Below are 23,600 nucleotides of genomic sequence, written 5' to 3'. Positions count from 1 at the left end.
GAGGACAAACGTGCAGGCACTAGATTTACACTTGGAAGCATAATATTATCCAAACCTTTTTTTCTCGCAAATGTTCAGCCCTAACTCTCAAAATAATGAATTGGTTTGAGTAGAGCCAACTAAAATGAAACAAATTAGTTACCTTTTATGAGTATTTAGAACTTTATTTTTCTTTTGAGTTCTCAAAACTGACACATTTTCAGTCATCTCAATTGTTTTGATTTTTATGATTTAGAATTTAGACTAAAATTAAATTCTAAATCATCTGACTCCTTGCATGCTTTGCCATGGCACTCAAAAGGTACAGTACATGCCAAAATTAAGCGTTATTATTATTATTATTATTATTATTGTGCAAGTTTAACTTTATGTGGGAGATTTAGTAGTGTTTAATGCTTTGTTATGCTAGTTTAGAAAAGTTTCTGTTATGTTTTTTCAGGTTTACCATCATGGTGACAAGTGGCGCATGAGCTTATTTTGAGAACATATATTTAATGTATTATATTACTGTCCTCATTCAACAAGTAGCCTACTATGCTAATGCTACCAAAGCATTGTGTTAATAATAAGCAAGGTGAATTTATTAAATTAGCTACACTGTAAGAAAAAAAAAATCTCCAATTGAAAATTTTCTAGTGACTGCACCACATCTAAAATTTTTAGTTGGCCATATTGAAATTCTATGAATTGATGCAATTTAATTCACAGATATTAAATTCGGCCAACTGAAAAATGTAGATGTGATCAGTCACAAGAAAATGTTCAATTGGAGACCTGATTTTTTTTAGTGTATAAAGCTAGTCAAGTCTCAACTGCTAAAAATGTGAGATGTTAAATGTACGAATTAACTTACCTAAATATTTCATGTTCAGCTTACTTAAACCTTAAATTTAAACATCTGATTGCCAACATTTTTTGAGTTTACCACCTTATTCGGGTTTAGAGTAAAGCAGTCCAAACACTGTTATCTGCATTTCTTCATGCACGTCATCTGCCATGTTTGTCCTCTAAAGTCATGTTTGACCTCGAGAGATTTTACGAGATTCCTTTGTTCGCAAGCTGGACTGTGTGAATGGAATCTGTTAGTTTGTGGTTTGCGTCTTGGTCCCATTGCGGCACTCTTCACACACTATAAAAAACAAAACTGTTAAATCAATTATTTTTTTATCATCATGTTTGTGGTCTCTCACATTTTGAAAATCTGATAAGATCTTTTAGTGTGGGTCAGCCTTTAAATTGCCATGGGTCAGTGTATCATTTCAGAATGAAAAGTGCATTATAAATAAAATCTATTATTATTATTATTATTATTATTATTATTATTATTATTATTATTATTATTATTATTATTATTATTATTATTATTATTATTATTATTATTATTATTATTATTGTACTTATAGAAGCACTTTCTCAACAAATTCATAGTAATTTTAGGCCAGTAATACCCCATGTACACATACAAGTGATTTTGATTTAATCTAGTAAAAGACCAAATGATTAAAAATAACATTTCAGTTTAACAAAAATACAATAAAAAATGATAGACCTTCAAATTTAGCTAGCCGAGAACAGCATCCTGCTAACAGTTTGTCTGGAGGCGTGGTGAACATTTACTGAAGCCCTGCACCGGCACTCAACATTTGTGCAAACACATCTGTCTTAGCTTAATATTGGAGTGACAAAGAGATCAAGCAACTGGGAATAATTTCCCTCCCTGCTGGAAAAATATGTTGGCACTACCAGTTCAAGAAGTATGAGGAATTTAACTGACATTATCTTGTTTTTTTTGTAGTTGTCCTTTTGAAATAAATAGAAAGATATTAAATATTCCATAATATATTTCATAATATATGGTAGGATAATATTCCACTTGTGGATTAGCATAAAGCTTCTAAAAATTATCCGTTAAAAAGTAGAAAACAAATAATGTATACGTATATTACATTTGGACGAGTTAGCTGACATATTTATATAAAATCAAAATTCACTGTGATATCAGTGCATCTCCACTAGTTTTTCATACCATCTCCATTCACCATCAACATAAATGTATAGCATACAGACCGTAAAGATACTTTGGTTGTGCTCTTCATTAGATCCGATGCGCGTCTCCATAAAGATGATGTTGACATTTGCTTCAGTAAGACGCTCAACTCCTGCAAGGTTCCTCAGATCCGCTACGCCAGCGTGGAGAGGCTGCTGGAGAGGCTGACAGACCTGCGCTTCCTCTCCATAGACTTCCTCAACACGTTCCTGCACACCTACCGGATCTTCACCACCGCCACCGTGGTCATGGAGAAACTGGCTGACATCTACAAGAAGCCGTTTACATCCATACCAGTCAGGTAACAGGGCTCTCAAAGGGGTTAAAAATCACAGCTAGAGCTAAAAAGTGATGTCTATATTTTACAGCCTTTTGTTTCGATGTCCAGTAAATATCTCAAATTTGATCTCAGTCTGAAATAACTTAAATGGCTATTTATAGTCCCTCATTTCAAACAACAGCCATTGTCATCAAGTAGATTTCAAATGTTTAATGCAAAAAGTAAAATATAGTAATAATCTACATTTAATTATTTTCAAATAATAGTTATAAACAGCTATTATGGCTGTTTTAACCAGCATTGGCCTTTATTTTTAGCTGAAAACCATATAATTTATAAAAAATAATGCATTGAGACTTCTGTTTTTGAGTGATGATGCAGAGTGTTGAATCAATTAAATTTTTCAAAACTGATAGTTCAAACTAACAAACTTATTAAATCTAATATCATTTTTGCTACTTAAGTTTAAGTCAAAGACACTCATATCTGTCTTGACACCAGACATGAAAAAGGATATAAAATTTTTGTGTAAAACAGTAAAATCTCAATAGTAACAATGCTTACTTTTATATGTGCTTTATATATAATCTATCACAGGGTGCTGCATATTATCATCTCTTTTACAATCGATAAAAAAACTGTCCTTCAATGTAAATCTAAAGTTTTGTCCTAACTGCAACGGTCAGGTTTGTTTCTAATTTTGCGACATCATGCTGGGTAGCCCGGCCCACAAAGATATCTCATTGGTCCTTCTCCACATAACTATGAAATATCTTCTAACTGTATTATTTTGTATCACACAGCAGTTTTATATTTAGTTTGGACAGGGAACTTGCTTGTCATTGGAAACTTGCATTTACCACAATAATTCCAAATATTAGCCCACAAATGTTCTGTGTGATGGAAATATATGCAAGAGAGCACAGGGTGTGTGCATCTTAAGCACTGCTGTGAGTGAAACTGAGTGGTACATTTATCTCTGCATGCATTTGTGCTCAGATTGAATGTCCTTTCGAATGGAAAAATGTTTTCTATTCCAAAAGCAGGTTTTCTGCCAAGTTAAATTGTTGCACTTTGAGTAACCTGTACCTAAAAAGCATCCCAGAAAGTGCTCAGCAATACCTCCTCAATTGCCGTTGAATGTTCAGTATTCTTGTGTATAAGACAAACACAGCACGTGTACCTCATGTGAAGATGTTCGTGGCCAGAGGGTGTCATTGTGAGTGATGTGACGTTTAATGTGTTGTCTCTGATGCTCCTCATCACCCCACCCACTTTGCTGTCACACAGGGTCCAGTATCACTCATTTGACCGCTTGTCCATTACATCCATCTGCCCAGACTACAGCCTGAAGATCAGGAAGATAGCACTGGATCAGTCAAAGTAACATACCCATCTCTCTGTTACCGAATCACTTACATCTCTGTCCATTTTCTGATTTATCCTCTCACATTTTGTCTGTTTTTCTTGGGAGTGTTTGTCTTTATCCTTTGATTGCTTTTGTTTGGAGGTGATGCTTTTTTTTTTCTTTTTTTTTTTACTAAATCCTGGATTCTGCCCTTGCACAATTGCATCCATTGCAGATTTCACCTTGCGATGCTTACCTGTTGTTCTCAATTTCTGAAAGCTGCAGAGGAGGCATGACTCAACAACTGATGCTCAATATGTGTTTCCAAACCCAATCTCACGAAAATGCGTATAAATAATACGAGTGTGCAATCTCGTGGAATGTATACGCCAAAATGAGTTTTATGGTTTTATGTATATGGTACACGTTTTTTCACGTGCATATGATACACACTTTATGGTGTATTATACAGTCCCTGACAAAAGTCTTGTCGCTTATCTATTTTCTAGAAATACCTGATATTAACCTGACTTTTAATTAATTAATTGGTGTTAGAAATAGCTCATATGAAAAGCTAAAACCCTCCCAAATGATGTTTAATGCACTGAAATAAATAATTTTCACAGAAAAAATATTTATCATTTAATCAAGACAGAAAGGTCAAATTTTGGCAAGACAAAAGTTTTGTCACCTATACAGAAATGGAACAAATTTACTGCAAATACAAAAATATGTCAGCAAATTAAGTTGTGGTGCTGTGAGATCCAAATTTAATATCTTGTTTGACTCCATGAGCTTGAAGGACTGCATCCATGCGGTTTGGCAAGGATTCATACAATTTATTGATGAAGTCATCAGGAATAGCTAAGAAAGCAGTCTTGCATGCCTCCCAGAGTTCATCAATATTCTTTGGTTTCGTCTTTCATGCGTCCTCTTTCATCCTACCCCACATATGCTCAATGATGTTCATGTCTGGTGACTGGGCTGGCCAATCCTGGAGCATCTTGATCTTCTTCGCCTTGAGGAACTTTGATGTGGAGATGGAAGTATGCGATGGAGCACCGTCCTGCTGCAGAATTTGGCCACTTTTATGGTTGGGAATATAAGAGGTAGCTAAGATTTCTTGGTATTTTAGACTATTGATGTTGCCTTCCATCCTGCAGATCTCGCACACCCCCATACTGGATGTAACCCCAGACCATGATTTTTCCGCCACCAAACTTCACTGTTTTCTGGGTGAATCTCGGATCCATTCTGGCCCCAGTAGGTCTCCTGCAATATTTGCAGCGACTGTGGTGTAATTCAACAGAAGATTCATCTGAAAAATCCACCTTCTGCCACTTTTCCAGCGTCCATCCTTTTAGCAGGCTGTGGGCCTTGGCAAATGCCACACGGTTTTTCAATTGTCTTTTGTTTAGTGCTGGCTTCTGGGCACTGATTCGACCATGGAGGCCATTTCGAGACAGAATCCGACAAACTGTTCTGGTTGACACAGGGACTTCAGGTGACCAGGTCTCGTGGAGCTCTGCTGCAGTGGAAAATGGGCTGGCCTTGGATTTTCGAGCCAACAAACGGTCCTCTCGAGCAGTTGTCTTGCGGGGTCTGCCTGACCTGGGCTTGTCAAAAACGTCTCCAGTCTCTTCAAATCTTTTTTTAATCCTCTGTACTTGAAGCTGAGACACATTGAAGGTGTCTGCCACATCAGCAGGGGATCTGGTCTTCAGCCTCTTGATAATCAAAACTTTAGTCTCTGGGTGAATCTTAGGCATGTTTGCAGAGGTCTAGTTGCAGTTGATGTGAAGGTCTAGCGTACTGGGGTTCTTTTTATACACACTTGAGACCTAATTGATCCATTATTAGTCACAGGTGAAGCTCATATGACAAGGTGACAACACTTATGTCTTTGCAAAAATTGACTCAATGGGCTTTACCAAGCTGTGAATATTAGAATACTTTTTGAAAGTTTAGTTTTTCACTGAAACATTATCACAAAAGCTGGTGGGATTAAAATGAGCCATTTCTTTTAAAAATATCTTTATTAGAAATATATTTCAGCGGCACTTTAGGTCAATTTGTACGCAAGCGACAAGACTTTTGTCAGGGACTGTATGTAAGAACCACCCTAATCCTACCCAAGAGCGTGTCAAATGCACGCCATAAAGTGCATATCATATGCACATGAAAAACTACGTAGCATTAGCACTCCAAAACTCATTTTGGCATATCCATTCAACGAGATTTCACACTCGTACTATTGATATGCATTACCATGAGATCGTGTTGGTGTTTCCACATGTAGAAACTATCCAGAAAAGAGTTTTTTGACAAGAATGTTAAGTGTACTTGGAGCATGCAAGTATGGAGAATGTGCCAGTGTTGCTCAGTCATTTATGCCCAATCTTTCAATGTTATTTCCACAACTCAGATCCCTGGAGCTCTTCTTCGCCACCAACCAGAACAACCGCAGCGGGGACCATGTAAATGACAAATCCCCCAGACTGTGTCGCAAGTTCTCATCTCCTCCACCTCTCTCCATCCCCTCCCGTACTTCCTCTCCAGTTCGCACCAGGAAACTCTCTCTTAATTCCCCTATCAATTCAAAAGTAGGCATCCTGGATCTGTCCAATACCTCGTTATCTGCAGCCAGCAGTCCGACCTCCGCCAACCCCACCATCTCACCCCCACCATCCAACAACAACAACAACAAGCCCCCTTCGGATCTAAGTCGTGGACAAAGTCCAACCTCCCCAGAGCAGAGCCCTGGTGCTCTGGATGAGAATGCAGAGGTCCCGCGAATCGACGCCCTCTGTGGTAAACTGCGCCGCAGCATCAGGAGAGGTGAGCAAAAAAAAAGAGATTTTCTATTTCTATGAGTTAAACAGCAACTTTTCTTACTGTGTTTGACAGCAAAATTCCAGGTGAAAACAACATTACATATGATTCTGCAAATAAATTTCCACTGGGCCCTGTTCAAAATGGAACCCTAAGCCCTCGCAATCTTCCCACGAGTCCACACTTTTGTGACATAATAATGCTTTAATCATGCACATTGCTTGCGAGCACCCTTCTGAAACCTAAAATTACAAATGGGACACCGGTCTTATGGACTTAACAGTGGCCATTGTAAGACCACAAGACCATAAGTCCAGACCATAAATAACTAGTTCTTCCAATGTTTCATCATCGATTGATTTGGGTAAAATCAACATCCTTGTTATTGTCTTTACTGTGTGTAGTGAGTACTATCACTGAGCTTTAGGGAACCTCTAGACGGAGCTGGAGTTTAGTTATGGTAATTGGCGTTTGTTACTGAAATATGAGCTGTATGCGGTAGACCGATGACAACAGACTGGGCCATCTGACCAATCAGATCAGAGTGGCTCGCAGAAAGGAGGGATTTCGAGATTTGTCCATCGAGTCGTTCGAGAATTATTGAACATTGTGGTGATGTGCAATGTATATTATTAGAAAATTAAACATTTTTGTGACCTTTGATGCATGTAAACCTGTTGTTGACGACCTCCAAAACTGAATTAGGAAACTTTAAAATAGCATAATAGGGGCACTTTAAGTACAGTCTTGTGTACCTTTTTCTTTTTGTCCTATTTTCAAATTTGTGCTTCAAATCAGTTTGTAATGTTGTAATTCACCTCGTTGCTGGTAGGTCTTTCACAAAGACTTTTTATTTTTCTATATGGGAAAAATACTTCCAAAACCAAGGCTGTTGAAAAAGTGGACGGAAACTGTTGTGCTTTGAAATTTGGTGTTAGGATGTTGCTAAGCTAACAGTGTAGGACTCTAATAAGCATAAAAATGATAAAGTGAATAGAAATATTTGGTACTGAAACTGAATGAAATGTAAGCGTTATAATGTATCATTAAAAATGATCCCGCTTCATCTACCATCATGGATTTTTTTTTCTGGGCTTATTACAGTACATTCTGGGTTTGCTTTTTCCAAGAAGGACACATGCGATTATGCCTTATAATATAGCCAAAACAGGGTATCTTATGAGCCAGCATAAGTACGATTTTTCACATTTTAAAATCAGTGGTGGGATGTTGAAAGTAGGTCAAGACACTAGCTGGATAGTAACATGGATGTTCATGAACTCAATCTTCACTAGCTGGCTTTTCATTTTTAAAACCATAATTTAATCTAGAAGTAGCTGGCAGAGTGAATATTGTAGGTTAAATTTCTGTATGTTCTCCAAATTACACAAAAAACTGTAATAACTTAACAGGCAAACTAATGTGTTATTTTCTTTTTATAGGCTATTAGCCTGACCAGCATTCCCGTCTCACATAAAATCCACACACAAATAAAGTGCAAACATGCTTGTATTGAGTCCCTCCTTAATGCAAAACAGAGGACTTAAGATATTTGACAAAACACCTATAATGCTTTATTGTTTATTGCAAAATGCCCTTTATTATACTGGCATCCAGGCAGCTCGGAATGAGAAGCAGGCAATGTTTGAAACCTCAACCAATTAACAAAGCTTTCTTTATTCAGAAACATTCAAAGGATTGATATGTGTCTAGGAAATGGACGTCCGGGTGACTTTGTTTAGGATTTCTGGTGTGCGAACAATACGAATATTTTGCTTCTTGTGTTTGCTGGTTTAAAGAGATTTTCTTGTATTGTTTCCCCTCTTTCTGCTATAAAATCCACCATATTATGAGGTTAGTCTTATTGTGAACTATTAGCACTAATAGTAAGCTTTAACACTGCTTCAGACAAGCCGCATTACCTTGTGATCAGACTTTTAAAGGACTGTTCACTCAAAAGTGAGAATTCTATCATCATTTACTCACCCTCAAGTTGAGACCTGTATGAATTTCTTTCTTCTGCTGAATAATACTATGGAAGTCTAGCCGAGAAATCTCGACGCACCCTAGCGGCAGCAAATCTAATCTGCCACGAGTATCGTCTAGCAACTCTCAATACCTTCTGAGCTGTAAAAGCCAAACTCTGGTCCGGCCAATCAAGTAAAGTATAGAGTCGGTGGGCGGGGATTAACATAATGACGGCAGAGTTGCGTTTGCGTGCTTCTAGTAAACACAGAAGCTGGCGAATGGCGGTCTTTCGAATCAGCATTGGACAACTCTCTGGAAGACTGGGAGTTAAGCTTTTCTTTGAGAAAAGAACAAAGAACAGCACTGAAGTCATTCTTAAAAAGGGAAGATGTGTTCTGAGTTTTGCCGACCGGATACGGCGAATGTTTAATCTATCAACAAGCTCTGTTTCACCTTCGTTGCTCGGTGTAGCGCTATCCTATCATGTGCAGAGGGAGTTTGAAAGACAACCGTTTATCCCGCCCCTCGGATTGAGCCCTGTAAATGGTGAGTTTACAGACCAAACTTGTTTGCTCAACCATGTTCTTCAAAATATAATATTTTTGTGTTCAGCAAAAGACAGAAATTTATACAGGTTTGGAATAACTTGAGAAGGCGTAAAAGGATGACAGAAATGTATTTTTGGGTGACCTATCTAAGTTTTTTTGTTTGTTTGTTTGTTTTCTGTCAAAGCTTAAAGGGATACTCTACTGCTCTTTCATATTAAACTATGTTAAGACGAGTTGATGCATACCTCTCTCGTCTCAGTGTGTGCATTTAATCGCTGAACGACCAAGTATTATCTAAGCGGGTTTAAAAGGATAACTATAATGTTTGGCGGAATAACACTTCTAAGATTTCTTCGACTCGGCGCAGTAAAAAGTCAGGCCTGAAAAATCCTCCCTCACATCTCCCCCTCCCTCTCTCATTTCTGTCAATAGGGAGATGTGAGGGAGGATGTTTCAGCCGGGACTTTTTACTGCGCCGAGTCGAAGTACGCACGTTTTATTTTGTGTCACCATACTTGGTTGTTCAGCTATTCGTGTAACTGCATTTAAATAGGGAAAACGTGGAGATGTTTGGTCACTTCTAACTTAATCTCTGTTTGGTACCATAGTGAATGAACTGGGCTTAGTGGGCTAAACTAAATGCTATCAGAATGTCACCGCGCGAGAGATTAAGTGCACGCACTCAGACGAGAGGTATGTATAAACTTGTTTTAGTTAAGGGAATAACATAGTTTAATATGAAAAAGTGGTAGAGTGTCCCTTTAAAGCTGCAGTAGGGAGTTTTTAGAAAACATTGACTTAGCCTAAAAATGTGAAAAAGCACAACTCACAGATCACTCCCCCTTGGTCTCTGCTGCGCTACAGTCCTCCCTCCACTGCTCCTCTCCCATCACAATGGAGCCTGCCGTGAACGTGCAGGCTAGTAAGCAAGCAGGGTAACCGATGACGGCGGATAAACAGTTATGGCACATTCACTGCTACGGACGAAACATCAACAATATGATTTACATTGACTATGGCCTGCCCATACATTGACTACAAACTTGGTCCTCAAAACATTACGTATTTTGCAATACATGTAATGTAACTATATGACGTTGCAAGTAATAAATAGCTAGTATAATATAACGGTAACTAACGTTACAGTATGAAAGTAATTATTCTATTGATATGTAATGCTAAATAAGGTTTGCTAGTACATTATTTCAGCCACATGACAAGCCAGTGAATTAGTAGGTTTCAATAGTTGCTTAGCACAGTGCGTGACATTTTATCTGGATGTTATGCGGCTAGAGTTTTAGTCAATGAGCTCCTACGAGGAATTCACAGCGACTTCGACGAATGAAACAAATCAAGCAGGGATACTTACTTGTCAAGCAGAAATGTGGCTAACTCCGCATCGGTTTTTAATCCTTTCAGGACACGTAACGTTAGCTTCCTCCACCTCGGAAAAGCCGCTCTGATATTTACCCTCGTTTTATTTTGGGCTCTATCTAATTCTTTTTTTTGTGTCTTTTTTATCATCGTCATCTGTCTTTTTCCGTTTACCGTCTTTATTTCATGAGCAGGTTTGGATTGTTTGTCCGCCATAAACAAAGCTGCGGCACACCGGTAATCTTGACTTTGAAAGTGCCTGTACCCACGCTGTGCATGAGAGGGGTGTGATCAGCGCACACAAGCTTGATTGACAGTGCTAAGACACTCCTCCTAGCTCTGATTGGTTGTTTCTTACCGGGAGCGGTGTATTTCTGCAAATGGCAATAGGACCACTGGGAGGAGCCAGATGAGCTTGATTTTTTTCACAGATTTTCTGTCTCATATTCTACTGTCAGAACATAATGACCGGTTTAACAAATATGTAAAACATGTTTTTTTTTTTGTTTTTTTTTACAAAAGTTACCTACTGCAGCTTTAACCAGGCAAAATAATACATTTCTTATAAATGAGTCTTCAGTCATGTAATATGGCTCAGAATATCATATACATTTAGGGGCAGTGTTATTTTAGTATCACTGACATACTATTCTAGTTTTTTATTAAAGGCACAATATGTATGATTTTTGGATTAAAATAGTTTTTGTTTTGTCTTGATTTACCGCGAGTACCATGTTTTACCATGCCTAATATCAATCAAGCTTACTGCAGTGTGCAAAAATTGTCTCATATAGCCACCAAGCAAACACACAGAGTAACATTATAACACAACTTTCCGCTGTGTTACCCAACATACGCATTACTGAAGAAGTGAAAGCGGTCATCTGCGGCATAATAAAAGCTCCACTGCATGCTCTTGAGCCATGTCTTGAGCCATGTGTCACTTGTCTTTCATTTCCTGCGGCCTCGTTCCACTTCAACGGCTTTCAGCCCAATTCTGCTTCATATTACAGTAACTTTAATAAATCGTTACATTAGCTGCTCTTCCATAAATATGATTTCTGCCTGAGTCCTGTCAGATTCTTTTCAACCAGCTGTAGAAGTGAAGACTACATCTCCCATGATTCTGTAAAATCAAGGCTTCATCAAGCTATGCATTTATTTTGAATAAGGCAAACATTACATATTGTGCCTTTAAAGAGATAGTTCACTTTGAAATTAAATTTTGATATGTTTTAGCTTACCTCATGGGCATCCGAGATGTAGGAGTATTTGTTTCCCCAGTAGTTTCAATTTTGATAATTTTACGTCAAACTGTTCTTGTCTGTTTCTCACATAATGCAGGTCTATGGTCACCACCTCAAAGAGCATACACAGAGAAGTCCAAATTAAACAATCCCCCATCGTAAGTACACACTGATGGCCTAAGACACGAAAAAAGCGGTTTGTGTGAGAAAACGAACAATATTTATATCGTTTTTACCTCTTGTACACCACTACGTCCGAATGATTCGAGGGCGCGCGTGCGTGTTTCCTGTGGTGTACAAGAGGTAAAAACGATATAAATGCTGTTCGTTTTCTCACGCAAACCGCTCGTTTCGTGTCTTAGGCCATCAGTGTGTACTTACGATGGGGGATTGTTTAATTTGGACTTCTCTGTGTATGCTCTTTGAGGGGGTGACCATAGACCTGCATTATGTGAGGCACAGACAAGAACGGTTTGACCTAAAATGAGCAAAATTGAAACTACTGAGGAAACAAATACTCCTACATCTCGGATGCCCATGAGGTAAGCTAAAACATATCAAAATTTAATTTCAAAGTGAACTATCCCTTTAGTTTGAATTATTATAATTTTATTCACCTTTCTACATTTAACATTTTTTATATAACATTTTAGTTTGAATTAGATAAATTTAGACAAAATGTAAAGAAAATATTTTTTATGGTTTTATTTTTAGTTAACTATTAACTAGGTTTTTTAGATTTACCAGCTCTCCACCTCTCATATCACCATATCAACAACCTAACAACCACCCAGAACACCCTATCAACCGCATAGAACACTCTGGCCCTATAGCTTTTCCACTGTTCCCTACCCCCTGCTCTGTTTGCTTGTAGAGCTGTTGCCCTTAAACCATTCATTTTTGAAGAATGAGGGGTTGTATCATCCATTTTAATAAAGAGTCTGACTTTCCCCTCAGCTGTGCTGGAGTCAGTGTCTTTGGACAAATTTATTCCAGAGTCACCCCAGGGCAGTGAACCAGGAGAAATCTCTCCTTGCCGCTCACCCTCCACTCCACGCCACCTCCGCTACAGACAGCCAGGAGGTAAGCGTGCGCATGTCTGTTGGTGCTTGGCTCTCTTGGCAGTGCAGGCCTCTTTTGAGACCAACTGCAGTCAAACACAGTGGTCAGTTATGACTTCATTCCAATTCCAGTTATGATTTCATTCCAATAATGCTAGCTCTTTACATATTAGTCATAATGCATTTATTGAGTAGAGATATGCAGTCACCTTTATACTGGTATTTGATCAGTTTTTTGTTTCTTTTATAATATTTTCACTTTGCATTTTAGAGGAGAGGAACCAACATTCCTAATGGTTCCTCAAGCAAAGCTTGCTCAGTGCAGTCCTCAATAAAGTCCCGTTCTGTTACTAAATGGCCACAGCCACAGTCTTGGATCTGAAACAGTCAAATATTGTGCTTGGATGGCATTAAATAAAGCCATATATGGGGAGAGTTGGGACAGGAGTAGATGTTGTAACACATTTCACCTGCACTTAATTGGTTCTGATTGGCACAGATGTTGTTCCATCCAGAATGTTTGTATTAGGTATCTTTTGCAACTTTATTTTGCTCAACATAAGCAGATTCTGTCATATTTATATACAGTATATGGTTTGTAATTATATCTGCTCTCCCAGTTTCCATGAAAAGCTGTTTCCATATGTGCTGACTGAATAACGTCTTTCATTTTAAACTATCACCACTGGATTAATAGAAAGACTGGATGTGTAATAATTATGGCTTTATGTACATACTGTACTACACATCCCCCTGAAAAAAGGGTCAGTTCACACAAAAATAAAAAATGCTGTCATTATCTGCTCGCTATAATACCATTCCAAACCCGTATGCTGTTTTCCTGTGGAGCTCACAATTCTTGTAGATAATATTCACATCAGTGCATAGTGACCAAAGGACAAAAAAATAATCATAAGAGTAATCGATACAATGTGCGCACTATATTCTAAATTTCCTCAAGCCATTCTATACTTTGTGTAATGACCGAAAATGAAGTCAACTGATACGTGCAGGTTTGACATCATGGCCTTATTATGAGACACAATAGAACTATTGATGTATGAGGCTATTGAAGTCCACTCTATTGGTCTATTAATCACACAAAACCTTTGTATGGGTTATTTGTGTTCGTTGGTTTGTAAAGACTTTAGAGTGGAACTAATTTTTGCGTGACTTGATCCTATGATGAATTAAAATATTAATCTCTCCATATTTTTTCTAGTCCAGTCAGCTGAGAACTCGCGTTGCTCCGTTTCTCCAGCCTCTGCATTTGCTATTGCCACAGCAGCAGCTGGACACAGCAGCCCTCCAGGTACACTGCACCACTCACAGAGCCAAAAGATGCGCAAAGCTTCATATGCTATTGAAATTCAATTTACACACAGCTGTTGAAATTTCTTCAGGTCTAATAGCTTCTCTATTATTAGCCCTCAACAATTTTCAACATCAGAACGGGAATAGCAGACTGATGTTGAATTAAGGTTAATTTAATTAGAATAAACTTTTAAAAACCATAATCATAAATCCTACTAAATACCATCAGAAATAATTGTATTACAGTTTTTTTGGATTGCTTATACACTAAAATTAAAAGTAGTACACCATTAGCAAAACCTTACACTCAAGAAGCAAAACATCAGCCCATATTTGCACAACTATAAGCACATTGTCAACCTCAAACTTGTTGCAAAAACTGGTAACACTTTACAATTCGGGTGCACTATATGCATTAATTCATGCTTAACTAATGCACAGATAATCGTGAGTTAACGTATTACTAATGGTGAACTAACCCATTTATTAATGATTACTGCATCAGCAACTAATGAAGATTCTACATGATTAATAGATTATGTAATCATTAAAACGTTATTAGTTAAATGTGTCATAATGTATTAATTCCTTAATAACATATTATATTAACTAATAATGTAAATTAATGTGTTAATTACCACAAGGGGTCAAAGCCATGCATTTAAACTTCCAGTTGTCTGCTTTAATTAATCATTAACTAAAGATTTATAAAGGTATCATTATGTTATGACTTTACTTGTTGGGGCACATGACCATTAAGTAATTTATTAAGCAATATGTAATTGTGGTTATGAGTTTTGAATTAATTTGAATTAGTTAATAGTCGTTAAAAGTCACTTCCTTGCAATACCAAAGCACTGACTGTCAAATTACCGCACTGTCTAAACAATTGGTTCAACACAGTCATCAGCTGTGCAAACACATGTTTGCTTAATTGTAGACACACCAATCAGGTGTATAAGCACTATAAAAAGCAGCAGGTGACTTCAAGCACAATAGAAAGAGTAAGACGAGGAGGCCAAGGAGGAGGCCTGTGAGCAGATGCAAAGCAAGGATGGATTCTTCATTCAAGACGTTTCTTTCCAAGGTGTCTTGCTAATGACAACATTGTCTGCGCTGTTGATGAAAATCTCTGGCCAGATCCAGCTAGGCCAAGAGACAATGTCTGTTTTTTTAATACAGTAAACTTACAGTACGATATGTAAAGTGACATTTTGTTACAGTATTATGAATGTCCATGTCCACATTTTGGGCGTGTTGAGAAATAAATGAGTTTCTTCAGTCTGCTACATTGGTGTTGTGTAGTGTTTGGTGGATTTACATTATATTTGTGCTTTGTTGATGGTAGCCTCCAACAATAGGGAAGTAGAAGTGCTAAAAGTGTTTTAGGTTTATCACAGCAGAGTGTAACTCGTGCAAACAGAGTATAGTAATGTGAAACGTGTGTTTCATATGGTAACAAAGTGTGGTTTTTAAACAGAAGTGTATAGTTTTTACAAGAGTGTTTAATTATGCAAAGGATCTCTAGTGTTTTGCTAATTGGGTGTGTTGTTGTGCTAATTGTGTTTAGTGTTTTGAAAACACGAGCCCTGTTTTGAAAATCGTGCTTAAGCAATCCAAAAAAACAACTGTAATTCTGTGTTCTTTTATGCCACTTTGTGGTTTCAAGTTATGCCATTCCAGCACTGCAACTACAGGTAGTGGTGCTGTGTTTGCAATTGTATTATACATTGTGTAGTTGCAGTAATAACATTTTATTTTTATGTTGTACAGTATTGCACTATAAAGAAGTAAATTTGATAGTAAGGCAAATGACACGTATGTGTGTGTGTGTGTGTGTGTGTGTGTGTGTGTGTGTGTGTGTGTATACCGATCAGGCATATCATTATGACCTAATATTGACCACCTTTTGCTGCCAAAACAGCCCTGACCCATCTTGGCATGCGGCCTCCACTAGACCCCTGAAGGTGTGCTGCATGTGGTCTCTGGCACCAAGATGTTAGCAGCAGATCCTTTAAGTCCTGTAAGTTGCGAGGTGGGGCCTCCATTGATTGGACATTTTAGTTCAACACATCCCACAGATGCCTGATTGAATTGAGATCTGGGGAATTTAGAGGCCAAATCAAGCAGCATTAACTTTGTGCGCAATTTGAGCTACAGTAGCTCATCTGTTTGATCAGACCACTGGGGCAAGCCTTCACTCCCCACGTGCATCAATGAGCCTTGGCCGCCCACGCCCGTTACTGGTTTACCACTGTTCTTTTCTTGGACCACTTTTGATAGATACTGACCACTGCCGACCAGGAACACTCCACAAGAGTTGTAGTTTTAGAGATGCTCTGATCCAGTCATCTAGCCATCACAAGTTGGCTCTTGTCAAACTCGCAAATTACGCTTTCCCTTTTTCCTGCTTCTAACAATCAATTTTGAAGACAAAATGTTTGCTACCTAATGTATCTCACCCACTAACAAGTGCTGTGATGGAGATAATCAGTGTATTCTAATATTATGCCTGATCGGTGTATAATGTATTAAAAATAATACATTATCAAATACACTATTATCAAATATGCTCAATACATTATCAATACATTATCAAATGTGGTCTTGATCATGTGTAATCCATATGTACATTTTTGTACAATCTAAAATTGTAGCCTGGATATTACAGGACTGTATTACCCTTACATTGTGTATATTCCTTTGCAGTCTTTAATAATTCTGAGCGGACTTGTGACAAGGAGTTCATTATACGTCGTGCGGCTACCAACAGAGTTCTGAATGTCCTGCGCCATTGGGTCTCCAAACACTCACAGGTTTGTCCTTCAGCATCAGCTTACAGTATATTTCATCACAGACACATTGCTTGTCATTATGTACCTTGTCACACTCATCTGGGTATTTTCTCACTCCCTGCTGCTTGACTGATATTTTATCACAGGCACTTTAACATTTTAGTCCAGGCTCTGACTGTGAACACATGGTAAACCCCCAGGCCTCATATTTTACAGGGCAGAGGAAGCATAACACTTCTTCACAATTTCCATGTTACTTTCACAAGGGAAACCTATTACCTTATATAAACAGTTCCAACCCTTAATTAACACAGAAACTACTGGATCAAAATGCATGTCTTCAAAGAGAGGCTAATAAAAGTCAAGTGTGCAAGTTCTGTGCCAGTGGCATCCAACCAAATGGATTCAAAAGAATATTGATATATATTTTTATTGATATATGAAGATTGATTAAATAGAATTTTTACTTTTTCATATTATTGGTTGGCCCCAAACTTAGATAATGGTTGAGTTAGAGACGTCTTTAACCGTCTCGTGTCTTTCTTAACATCTTTCACATGAAATAAGATTTTAAATAGGCAGCACTCAAGTTGAACAAAGTTCTAGACCTTGTGCTTTTTTTTGTTCTACTGACATGCGTCTCGCATTTGTAACTGCAAAGAAATATATAAAATAAATAAATACACACTGCACAAATACACAGAGCAATGTTTTGCAAAACCTATAAGCCACTATGTTACACTTCAGAGGAATACAAATGACTTTGTATCTGCACATTCAGTTGGAATAGTAAATCGTTCACACTTTTACGGGGCTTTTACGGGGGGAAAAAAAGCAGAGGACACATCAGGATTGATTAGCATTGCACTACAAATGTGATGTGATCAAATGCATTTTTAATACATTTAGTTTGAATCACAGAACATTTTGAACCCCATTTATGCCCGCATTTAACACTATCTACTGTTTATTATTGATCTTGATACATTTCCGAAATGTATCTTAACACCAGGACTGATGTTAAATCAAAACGTTACAGGTAATTGTTAAATGAATCATGGTATGGGTTGAAATCTATCATGCTCTGTTCTGTATTGTCTCGATGCAATCTGGAAAAAGTACTAAGGGTTAATGGGTGGAATACAGTTGCATTTTTGTATCTTTATTGATTCCGTTTTATTCAGCAGTGCTTGGTTTGCTTTTAAAGCCAGGTATTCATCATATTGATCTGTGTTATAATATGACCATTAACTCATAGAGATAAAAAATAATTTCAGTCCCCGCCACCTTTTTTATGAGTCAAAGCATAGGATATTATAACATTAATATTGACAACTGTTCACAGCAAAACTCAAATACACACACACACACACACACACACACACACACACACACACACACACACACACACACACACACACACACACACACACACACAGTCACAGGAGTAATCAAAATAATTACGGTATAATTGCGGTTACGTGCAGCTTTCTTATAATAAGCATCTATTTTTCAGCTTTTACCTCGCTTTGTTTGAGTAAAGGCAAAGTGTGGGATAATTGCATTGGTTTGTTTTAACCCTTTGTCAGTTTAATCTAAAGAACAGCAAGACAAAGTCACACAGAGAGAGCTTGTGAGAAGTGACCTTTATGGTTGCACAGGTGAAAGATGCGGATAAGAGAAACATGAGTGTTTACAAATGCTGGTTGTAGAAAGAGAGAGGTGAAAAATTGCTCAAATATACTTCAAAGTGCTATCATGGGACATTGCTATTTTAGTATATTGGGGTGGCAGTGTCTCAGTGGTTCATATAGGTTTTCTACAAAACGGAAGGTTGGTGGTTCGATCCTCAGTTCCACCTGACCAAGTGTCGAGGTGTCCATGAGCAAGACGCCCAACCCCAGCTGCTCCCGACAAGCTGGATGGCGCCTTGCATGGCTGACAAGCGCTTTGGATGGCCATAGGTCTGTTAAAAAAGGCAGTCCATTTACCATTTATTTATTTTATTTAGTTAATACAGTGGGTATGGAAAGTATTCAGACCCACAGCCATTTGCTAAAATCATTTAAGTTATTTTTTTTTCTAATTAAGCAAGGCAAAGCAAGTTTATTTGTATAGCACATTTCATACCCAATGGCAATTCAAAGTGTTTTACATAGAAATTAATTAAAATAGTGGTAACATATTATTGAGAAAATAGAATACCATGTGTACGAATTTAAAACTTAAAAACAAGGAATAGTTAAAACAGTTGTAAAGATAATTGAAAAAATAAATAAAATAAAATAAAATAAAATGTTCAGATCCACAATAGTGGTCTGAAATAAAAATAAAACATCCTTCAGTTTACAGCCTACATACATGTACCATCTTAATTAGAAACCTCTCCTTCATTTCTTTCTCAAACACGTTCATAACATCCATTTTAATCATTGTTCCCTGATTTTTAATCAGGAACATTCTTGTTAAACTCATTTTCACTCATCATTCCCTTCCACAAATTTACACATACTCAAAACTTATTGTTGAACTTTCTATTTCCATCAAACACCAGATTTCAAGCCACAGGAGGTCACACCCCAGTGTATCTTTTGTGTCGGTCCCAACCCAGGATAAATAGAGAGGGTTGTGTCAGGAAGGGCATCAGACAGAATTTATTTGCCAAATTCATTATGCGAATCACGAATATGACTTCCATACCGCATCGGCTGGGTCCTGGGTTAACAACAACCGGCATCAGTGCTGTTGACCTACAGGGCACTTGTGGAAATTGGGCTACTGTTAGTCAAAGAAGGAGAGGAGGAAGGTGTGTCAGTAGGCAGAGAGAGAAGAGGAAAGGCAGGTGTTTTTATGACTGAAAATAGAGACTTTTCAATGTTGGTACAATAAAAGGTAAAGGCAGAGAACTGGAAGATCTAATGCAGAGGAGGAAAGTTGACATTCTGTGTGCCCAGGAGACCAGGTGGAACGGGAGCATGGCTAGAAGCATTGGTGCAGGGTTTAAACTGTTTTATAATGGTGTGGACAGGAAGAAAAATGGAGTTGGACTGATCCTGAAGGTGGAGTTTGTGAAGAATGTTCTGGAGGTAAAGAGGGTGTCAGATAGGTTGATGAGTCTGAAGCTGGATATTGAAGGTGTGATGTTGAATGTTGTTAGTGCCTATGCTCCCACAAGTAGGTTGTAAGCAAGATGAGAAAGACATTGAGAGTGAGTCGTGAGTGGGAGGAAGTGATGCAGACTGTTCCCAGAGGTGAGAGGGTAGTGACGGGCAGATTTGAATGTACATGTTGGGGAAGGGAATAGTTGTGGATGAGGAAGCGATGGGCAGATTTGGTCTTCAGGTAAGGAACCCAGAAGGACAGAGGTTGGTATATAAAAATAAAGATAGATATGTATGGTCAATACTACTGAGTGCTGACGTTGTCTTTGCTGTATCAGTAGACTATATTATGTTTAATAAGAAGTATAGGCCTTCCCTGTACGTCAACTAGCAGCAGCAGCGCCGCATCAGACAAGCTCCTGGTATGCAAAGGCATAGAAAACGCCATGCAGCTGCCCCGCGGCTGACACGCAACAAAAATGCCACGCTCAAGTGTCTGTGTCAAAATTACATTAAATTTTTTTAATTCTATTTTGCCTGGAAACTGTTCAAACGCGCTTGCGTGTCACGTGAAAAATAGGCGCCGTAACAGTAATATTATTACAATTTAAAATTATTATTTTCTATTTTAATACATTTTAATGGGATAGTTCACTTTGAAATAAAATTTTGATATGTTTTAGCTTACCTCATGGGCATCCGAGATGTAGGAGTATTTGTTTCCCCAGTAGTTTCAATTTTGATCATTTTTGGTCAAACCGTTCTTGTCTGTGCCTCACATAATGCAGGTCTATGGTCACCACCTCAAAGAGCATACACAGAGACGTCCAAATTAAACAATCCCCCATCGTAAGTACACACTGATGGCCTAAGACACGAAACGAGCGGTTTGTGTGAGAAAACGAACAGCATTTAAATCGTTTTTACCTCTTGTACACCACAGGAAACACGCACGCGCACCCTCGGATCAGTCGGACGGAGTGGTGTACAAGAGGTAAAAACAATATAAATATTGTTTTTATATATATACAGGAGCCCTCCCCTGGACAGCACGCCAAATACGCATAATCTTTACTCTATTTAATTTGATGTAAGTGTGAACTCGTGAATTTGACGTAAAGGTAGGGGCCAGTTGGGTTTCACACACACCATCTCTTTTTAATTGAAGATGGTGGTGCCTCAGACTACAATTTTGGAGTTGGAAAGCACGCATCTAAAAATTCTTCCCAGTGTGTCTTCACGTGCGTGCGCTGTCATGACAAAGTTGACAACCTAGTCGGCAGTTCAACTGAGGAGGGGTGGGGGTGGCAACAGTAGCGTGCTGAATTGTCAAGTAATGTTCGTTTGGCTGCCTGGGCTTCTTCGAGGATATAGATCGACCAACTTTTTTTTGAGCAAGCATTGATTATGCGTGACATGGTCTCAATTTGCGGGACGCATAAATTCGGCTTCAAACGCTGTGCGCGCGAGCGTTACACGGGACGGGTGGTCTCAGGTGTCCCCAGAGTGTGCCTGTGAAGTTTCAGATCAAAAATCCTAACAGATAATTTTATATACCATTTTGAAAATGGCAATTTTGGGATTGAAGAAAAACAAGCTATTCTGTGTGTGGGTCCTTTAATGTAAATGAGCTGCTAGAGGATGGAGCCTACACATCTCATTCACAACAGTGAACAAACATGATATCTGTTTGTTTTAATGATCATCTCTATTGCAGACACCATGTGACATTGCAGTTCTTCATCATCATGAAATATTATCATCTGCATGGCATGCGTTTTAAATCCTTATCATTCTCAACTTAAACACACAAAATGCTCCTGTCGCATGCGCACAGATGTCAGCACATCTGTGAGTAGTCTATTAAACTATAGTTCTCTTGCATGTGTTATTTTGATTAAACTGTGAGATCACAAGTTTAAGTCAGAAACACACAAAGTTCACATGAAAAAAGTTGGTTGTGCCTGAGCACGTATGCAGCAAGTAAGTTACAGAAATCTTGTGTGTATATTAGATCTGTCTGTCTTACTTTACTAAAGTAAAAGCAGTGTAATACAGTACCTGTTGCTTTGTCTGCTGTTAATATGAATCAAACAACAGAAGATAAACAGAAATTCACTCACTGCTCTTGACTGACTGAACTTTAGTAGCTTTAATAAGAACACATTTCTTACTTGAATGCTGCTGTTAATGCTCTGGCGAGGAGATAAACATGGCCAACTGTGAACAGCTCTCTGAGGGAGGGGTCTGTGCTAGTATGTCAGTGTCTATCAACACGTCTGGGCGGGGCCTCTGCAGTGCGATGTCACACTAGCCTGACAAGCCAGACCCATATCAAGATGTTTGGTCTGGAAACTCACCATTGACAGGGCTCAATCCGAGGGGCGGATAAACGGTTGTCTTTCAAATTTCCTCTGCACGCGATAGGATAGCGCTACAACCAACCAGAGCAACGAAGGTGAGCTTGTTGATAGATTAAACATTCGCCGTATCCGGTCGGCAAAACTCTGAACACATCTTCCCTTTTTAAGACTGACTTCAGTGCCGTTCTTTGTTCTTTTCTCAGAGAAAAGCTTAACTCCAAGTCTTCCAGAGTCGCGGTCAAAGCTGATTCGAAAGACCGCCCTTCGCCAGTTTCTATGTTTACTGGTAGCACGCAAACGCAACTCTGCCGTCGTCATTATGGCCCTGCCTGCCAACTCTATACACGATGTGATTGGCCCGGCAAGAGTTTGGCGTTTACAGCTCAAAAGGGTATTGAGAGTTGCTAGACGACACTCGCGGCAGATTAGATTTGCTGCCGCTAGGGTGGGTCTAGATTACTAGGCTAATGTCACACTGCAGGAAGCAGCAAATGGCTTGTTCTGAGACACTGCTTATGATTTATAAAAAAAGGAGTGGGTGGATTTTTACAATTATAGGGTGGTTGTGAACATACACTGCCAACACACATTTATGTTCAAGCACCTTATAAAAGTGAAGTTTGCATAATAGGTTCCCTTTAATAAATTTACTTAAAAGTCCCACTGAGATGTCAAGTTAATAATTTAGGTCAATAATAATAAATGATAAAATTAAAGTTCACAGTTGCAGTGTGACACTAAGCAATACTTTGCAAAGAGTGGGTAAATACAGGGCTTAAATAGGCTGATCTTAACAGGATAATGAGACACAGCTGAACCCAATCACACATAATGAGTCCAAGCAATGGATTATTGAAAATGTAGTTCATAATGGAAGAGCAAAGGAGTGGGGAGGAGTGCCCTCTGGTGGCTATCATGGGCACTCCAGCTGCTGACAATCGGATTATATTACCTCAAACCTGGTTTCACAGACAGGGTTTAGACTAAACCAGGATTAGGCCTTAGTTCATTTAAGAGATTTAAGTATATTTTAAAAACATGTCATGGAAAAATATTAAACATCAAAAACACTGAATTACTGGTATGCATCTTGAGACAAAACAATGACACTGACATATTTTAAGATATTATGTCAGTGCAACTTGCTTTCAGTTAAAACCGCTAAAACATGCATTTTAGTCTGGGACTAGCTTACGCCTTTGTCTGTGTTCCTAACTCTACAATTATTGTCATGTAATTTGGAATCAAATAATCTACCCAGCACTGTATACACTATTATAATAATTATAAATATTTTTAATTTACCTTTATTATCATAAAAA

General features: G+C 38.3%; 1 protein-coding gene across 3 annotated transcripts in view; it reads left to right on the top strand.

The window, feature by feature from the left end:
• rasgrf2b (Ras protein-specific guanine nucleotide-releasing factor 2b) overlaps positions 1-23,600 on the top strand; it is a 92,336-nt gene that overhangs the window by 56,122 nt on the left and 12,614 nt on the right. The window contains exons 14-19 of one of the 3 annotated variants that reach the window (XM_067438180.1): positions 2,100-2,348; positions 3,618-3,710; positions 6,101-6,513; positions 12,602-12,727; positions 13,928-14,017; positions 16,729-16,835. In XM_067438180.1, coding sequence (XP_067294281.1) covers positions 2,100-2,348; positions 3,618-3,710; positions 6,101-6,513; positions 12,602-12,727; positions 13,928-14,017; positions 16,729-16,835 — 1,078 coding nt within the window. The remainder of the gene's footprint in view (positions 1-2,099; positions 2,349-3,617; positions 3,711-6,100; positions 6,514-12,601; positions 12,728-13,927; positions 14,018-16,728; positions 16,836-23,600) is intronic. The other 2 variants (XM_067438178.1, XM_067438179.1) reach the window with 2 other exon arrangements.

The sequence above is a fragment of the Pseudorasbora parva genome, chromosome 3 (assembly GCF_024679245.1).
Source record: "Pseudorasbora parva isolate DD20220531a chromosome 3, ASM2467924v1, whole genome shotgun sequence".
Classification (NCBI taxonomy): Eukaryota; Metazoa; Chordata; class Actinopteri; order Cypriniformes; family Gobionidae; genus Pseudorasbora; species Pseudorasbora parva.
The sequence above is the reverse complement of the archived record's forward strand: the minus strand, read 5'-3'. Positions and strand labels throughout refer to the sequence as shown.